Here is a 6,267-nt window from a genome sequence, read left to right as displayed (position 1 = left end):
TAAATAAAACAACAATATTCCATACGCGCGCTCAACTCGCTCCCTTAAAGAGACAGTACACATATTTCTGGCCGTTACATGCTTTGTGCTCTGCGTGATGTCTGCGCTTGCAAACTAGCTGCATATGCACAGACGTAATTTTGGGGGGGGACGGGGGGGACATGTCCCCCCCACTTTTTCAAAAGCCGGCTTTGGTCCCCCCCAGTTTTTACAGTTAAAACCAAATATTTAAATAGCGACGAATCTATGTCCCCCCACTTTTGAAATCAAAATTACGTCCATGTGCATATGTATTGCTGTTTCTCTTATTTCATCTCCTTATTTATTTTAAATTATATTTAGAATTCTTGAACAATTTAAAAGGTTTCTTGCAGTTTATTTTTTTCATGTTTGACCAAAGTTGTGAACCTATTGTTTTTGTAAGTTTTCAACACATCCCTAGTCAAGGGGGGGGGGGGGGGGGGGCGCAAAAATATTCTCATCTACTAAAGGGGGGCACGGCAGAAAAAGTTTGGGAACCACTGGGTTAGAATGTTTGCCTCTCAGCACTGGGGTCTTGGGTTCAAGACCCTATCTGAGTGGAGTTTCCATGTTTTACCCGTGTCCGTGAGGGTTTCCTCTGGGGTCTGTGGTTTCCTCCCATAGTCCCAAAAAATGGAGGTAAGGTAAATTGGCATTCTCTGACAACGATTCTCCCTGAGTGTGTGACTTTATGTCTCTTCATGTTCAATAAAAAGTTGTCTGAATGAATGTGTCTGTGCTTGTATGCCCAGTGGTGTATGGTGCTCTCTCACTGGGTTCTGTCCTCTCCCATTCCTACACCCCATTTAGTCCTCCAGGGGGCTGTGGATCCCAGTAGAGAGTATGCTGTTTGCAACAGGCTGCTGCTTATCACCAGTGTGTGATTGGTCATGTAAGACTTGTACCTGTGTTAAAATTGTAAAGTGACCTTGGTTATCTTGAAAGGTGCTATAGAAATTGAACATTCATTCAATGTATACTGTGTAATATATGTATAACTTGTCAGGGACTGCCACTTTACCTAACCTCCATGTTTTGGATTGTGGGAGAAAACCAGGAGACCAGCCACCAAGATCTATCGAGGCACACTGGTGTGCTGAGGCACAGTGGTTGAAAATCACTGATGTAAACATACACACAAAATATTTTACCAAAGTGCACATCCAGTGAGCTGAGATCGTGTGTAGGTTTTGTGTTGGTTCTCTGTTGCTGGTGGGTAAATCGGCGCTCTGTTGAGCTGCAGATGATTTCTGTACATATGACATAAATCCTGTTCTACAAGTTACACATGCTGTGTGGACTTAAGACTGGCTAGGACTCATGACTGTGTTCAGCATTATAGAAACCTGCATTTTTAAGGTGGAAGTCTGGAAGTTTTTAAAGGTTTTTCTTTCTGTTTTGTGTTTTTATAATAAAATATTTTCAAAACTCAATCTCTCATTCACACAGCAGGTAAAAAGATTTGTGCTGGTTTGTGTGTCAGACAGAAATAATGAGACTGCATGTAAATGGCAACACAATTGAGAACTTAAAGCATAAAAACTGTTTATTTGAAACAATCAAATCTAAACTGCTAAACCATTTTTCTGTGTCTCTGTTCCATACTCTGTGTCTCTCTATTCCATACTCTGTCCTCGCAGAGACACATTAACTTGTGAAATTCACATTGTAAGGTTTCTGTAATGTTTATTACCTATTTAACATTTACATTACCTTTTACATTTACATTTTGTGCATTTAGCAGAAGCTCTTTTCCAGAGCAACTTCTAAAGTGCTTTGCCATCCATTCACAGAATGCATCCTAGATGGCACCATAGGTCAGAATTTAAGAAAACATTGAACCAGACTACTAAACTACAGGACTCAGTGCTTATATAATGCTACAAGGTGGTATTAACACCTGACATGGAGGTAGTACTACTGTGGTCTTGAGGAAGAAAGACACCTTATTTAGGACTATTCCAGATGTAACCTTTTACCACTCATATACTGCAGTATATAGTGTAGACATCTACATTATACTGGGCTATTTCAAACAGAGCAAGTGTCTGGCATCATTGGAACACTTATTGTAAAACAAGCTAGCTTGTATGAGATTTTTCATAATATGACACTATTAAATTAATTAAACTCATATAAGCTCATAATTTTATATGAAAGTTTTTTAGTCATACAGTATATGTGTCAGATTTGGGAGAATGGCAGAGGTAAGATCCTGTGACACTACCAGATACAAAACTGACAAACCCCAAGTGATAGTGTGGAGACACTTCTACAGTGTCTCCTCACACACACGCACATACTCACACACACACATTCCACTCCACATTCACTGAGCCCCTGTATGCAGGGATTAGGGTTTGGGATTCTGACAACTCAGTGTGTTTTGAATGTGAGCTAACATAACCTCCTGTGTCCTGGAGGAAATCCTGAGTCTGCAGGGAAACACACACATCTCTGGTGACATGATTTTTAACGCTATATGAACTGAATTATATGCTGACCTGAAGTATATTTTTCATATTAGTCCAGGGTCCATCTGTAGATCCAGTAAAGAGGATGTAGTTTACTGTGTTCTGTTTTATTTGTTTTGGTTGGTTTAAGATATAGTGAAGAATGACCCTTCATCTTCCTTCCTGACATTTTACCTCTGAATGACCCTGAACATCTCTCCTCTTGGACGGCCGTTATCTACAAACTCTGGAGTTGTTTTGTTTTATTGGCACATCCAAGCTCTTGGTATGAGAAGTTCTGGCCAGTAAAGATGAGCCAATGTTTAGCCCCTCTGCCTCTGTCTGTCAAGATTCAAAATCATAAAAATGTCCCTTTGGAATTTCAGAATAAACTGTTCCAGAATGTTCAAACTTATCATCCTTAAAGCTCCATATGCTGAGAGAGCTACTGAATTCAGACTTATTATGATCCTTAAACCTAAATCTCACACTCACACACTTAGACTATAACAGATCGCAGATGCAGACCTGACAGTGGTATCACATGCTTCTGAATGTCTATCCAGCATATGATTGCTCAACATTGTAGCAGTTATGTAAATGTTCTTACTTGTGTCGCTGACAGTATTAAACCCTCACAGAGGAATTCACCTTCTTGTTTTGAACATCAGTACTCTCTCTCTCTCTCTCTCCCTCTCTCTCTCTCTCTCTCTCTCTCCCTCCCTCCCCCTCAAGCAGGAACACTGAACTCTGGCCAGCTCTTCTAAATCCTTCCATTCACCAGTACTGTAGTTTACAAATACATTCAGTAATGATGCAGACACAAAAATTGGATGAAGAGAAGGTCTGGTCCTGTTCTTTATTGCAGATAAAGTAAAAAAATTACTGAGACAACCTTCAGAAAATTATTGACAATCATGCAAAAAACTACATTTTTATACATGTTAAGGAGTGGCTCTGTAATTGCCCCACCTACTTACATATACCAGTGTTTGAAATTTAAATTCTCTCAACGAAACACCTGCAAGATTGCACCACTCTGTCCTTCGTGGAAATGATAAACAAAGGCCCACACGAACTTGTAAAGGAGCCTTCAGCACCGTCCACTACAGATAAAGTTGTTTCCTTTTCCCTACTACGGGAATTATCTAGAACAAAACACTTTCACAGTGGCCTTGAGACCAGCTACACCAGGGCACACTAACATTTTCACTCTACACTACCGTCACAATTTTTAGACTTTACCTTATGTTTCATATTTCATAACCTAGGTTTCCGGTGTATTGCTAGCGGTTCTATAAATATGACAAATACATTGGGAGAGAGAGTGTCCTTGCCTAATGTCACTGTGAAGAACAGTAGAATCTTTGTTGGGATTGAGGTGGAGGGAGAGCGTTGTTGCGTTGTTCATATCATTGGGTAATCTCTTTGTTTGAATTTCATTATTCATTTGGTAGAGTGGTGCTCTTATGATGCGCTGGGCACCCAGCTAGTGAGGCGAGCCAACCCCCTTTCCAACCTTCCCCCAACACACACACACACACACACACACACACACACACACACACACACACACACACACACACAAACCTTCTCATCCCCCGGTACGTTCTTAGCTGATAAGCTCTTCATTTTTATGCGTGATGGAGATTAACGACGGTACTCCGTCTCGCTTTTTTCCTGATGCTGTCACTAGCAAAAAATGTTTGAAAATCTAACACTGGGGCTTTATTTATTTAGGGCTTTATAAAATTATTATATTGGTTCTACTACCTTGTGTTTTTGTTCTTGTGATAGTATTGGGAGTTTGGGCGACTTATTTTTGGAGCAAATATGTGATTGTCGCATTCACAAATTGTTCAGGTGGAATCTGTAGTTTCTTAACAACTATTGTAGGTATGTATTGTAGTAATGTAAATGATGTATTTCTGTATTATTTTACTAATATGCAGCATACGTTATTTTTCGTCTTAATAATGTTGTGGACTTAATGCGTAGTGTACAAGTAAAAGTGTGATTGGTGGACTGGTGAGTGGTATGTAAACGCGCTTGTATATGGTGGAATGTGATTGGTGGGCTGGTCAGCGTTCTAGTCGTCAACTTTCGGCAAAACCAAAATCCTTCATGAACTTCCATGCCTGCCCAGTTCAAATAGTTGGTGCTTATTGAACTGTTCTGTCTAAATATGGGTCAGTAACTGAATTACCATCAGCAGCTTGACTGCAGGAGCGGAACGACGGTCATTCACGGTCATTCATTACAGACGGAAATAAGAGCAGACTGCGTACTGACTGTTGTAAGTTAAACTAATATATTTCACGTTGTAAATGAACAAATATGTCAAACTCTCGTGCGGACTAAGGAACGCCAGTATCCCTTTAGGTTTCCTACTGTTGTTGTTGGTGAACTGAAGCTTTGAGTAAAACTAACAAATATGAACAAAGTGCATACGTTCAGATCTGGATAAACATAACGCAAATGTCTTTCGACCCCCGCCCTACAAAACCACTAAAAATGTCAGCTATAGTTCTGATTCTTTTCGCCCTTTAAATATAAGTATATGTATAATATAACAAGTGTAACATTTCCCATATAAGGGTGCAGGGTTATCTAGAGTTTTAACACTGAAATATAGCGCGCTTCTGTTTTCTGTCAGCTTCTGAGCGGTTATTTCTAAGCACAGTTAGAACAAAAATGTGGAACCGTGTAGTGGACCACATATACTGGGCTGAGAAACATTGAGACACCCAAACTCTACACTGTGTAATCCAGCTCATCTCTGCTTCATTTGCAACGAATTTTAACATCTGCTGTGAGTGGAAGAGTGTGATACTCTAGGCTGATGACGATTAGTAATGAAAGTATCATTAGAGGATGTGATGGATCCAGTGGATCTAGAATGTTTGCTGTGTCTGCTTCAGTCTCCTCTCTAGTGCTGGATCACTTTAATAAACATGCAAGATGTGCTGTTATGACATGTATGTCACGCTGTTGTTGCGTTGGTCTTGTTTGTTTTTTGATGGACTGACTCGTATTGCAGTGACATCAATGTTCATTATACTTAGTGTTTCAGTGTCCTATTCCTCCTCTTTATGATAAAGTGTTGACAGGGAGCAGAGAGTAGCATCTCTAGTGTCCAGCTCTGTGTGTCTAAAGAAGAATAACTCCATGATGGAGCCTCATAACTCCAGTAGTGGAGGAGGAACCTCTGAACCAAGGTGAGGAGCTTCACATCAGCACTTGATCTGAGGGAATATTGAAGAGGGAATATACAGGATACATGAGATGTACTGAAGTATGCTCAACACTTTCCTCTTCTTCATCAGGGTAAAGAGAGCAGCATGTGAAATGAAATGTGAAATGTGCCATATTTTGTCGATTGTTTTTTTTTTTTTGTCCACTACCCAGCAGTGTGTCTGTGAAGAGTGAATTATCTCTAGTACCCAGCAGTGTGTCTATGAAGAGTGAATCATCTCCAATACCCAGCGGTGTGTCTATGAAGAGTGATGCATCCATGGGTCCACCTCCTCAGCTCAGCGGTGGTCCTGTGACCTCCGACCCAAAGTGAGTGACACATTACCAGCTCAGAGATCCTTTCATAAAGGTTGAAAGGATCCCCCCATCAGTTCCTGATTTCTGTTGTCTGTTAAATGTGATCAAATATTATTTTTAGAGTATTTAAAAATAATGTCATGTACAAGAATGAGCTGATGGAACAAGAGTTTGGGATGTAATTAGATCTTCTGTGAAGCTAATTATTTTTATTCCTCCATCAGTACTTTATATGAATTAA

At 40.1% G+C, this 6,267-nt stretch overlaps 1 protein-coding gene across 7 annotated transcripts in view; it reads left to right on the top strand.

Moving 5' to 3' along the window:
• The first annotated feature begins 4,063 nt into the window (after positions 1-4,063).
• Positions 4,064-6,267, top strand: part of LOC143509920 (NACHT, LRR and PYD domains-containing protein 3-like) — a 43,009-nt gene continuing 40,805 nt past the window's right edge. For 2 of the 7 annotated variants that reach the window (XM_076998806.1, XM_076998801.1), the window contains exons 1-3: positions 4,401-4,770; positions 5,576-5,692; positions 5,883-6,038. In XM_076998806.1, coding sequence (XP_076854921.1) covers positions 5,643-5,692; positions 5,883-6,038 — 206 coding nt within the window. In that variant the 5' untranslated portion in view covers positions 4,401-4,770; positions 5,576-5,642. Of the gene's footprint in view, positions 4,079-4,120; positions 4,371-4,398; positions 4,771-5,575; positions 5,770-5,882; positions 6,039-6,267 lie in introns of those variants that run through there. The other 5 variants (XM_076998803.1, XM_076998802.1, XM_076998807.1 and 2 more) reach the window with 5 other exon arrangements.

Source organism: Brachyhypopomus gauderio, chromosome 3 (assembly GCF_052324685.1).
Source record: "Brachyhypopomus gauderio isolate BG-103 chromosome 3, BGAUD_0.2, whole genome shotgun sequence".
In the NCBI taxonomy this organism is placed as follows: Eukaryota; Metazoa; Chordata; class Actinopteri; order Gymnotiformes; family Hypopomidae; genus Brachyhypopomus; species Brachyhypopomus gauderio.
The sequence above is the reverse complement of the archived record's forward strand: the minus strand, read 5'-3'. Positions and strand labels throughout refer to the sequence as shown.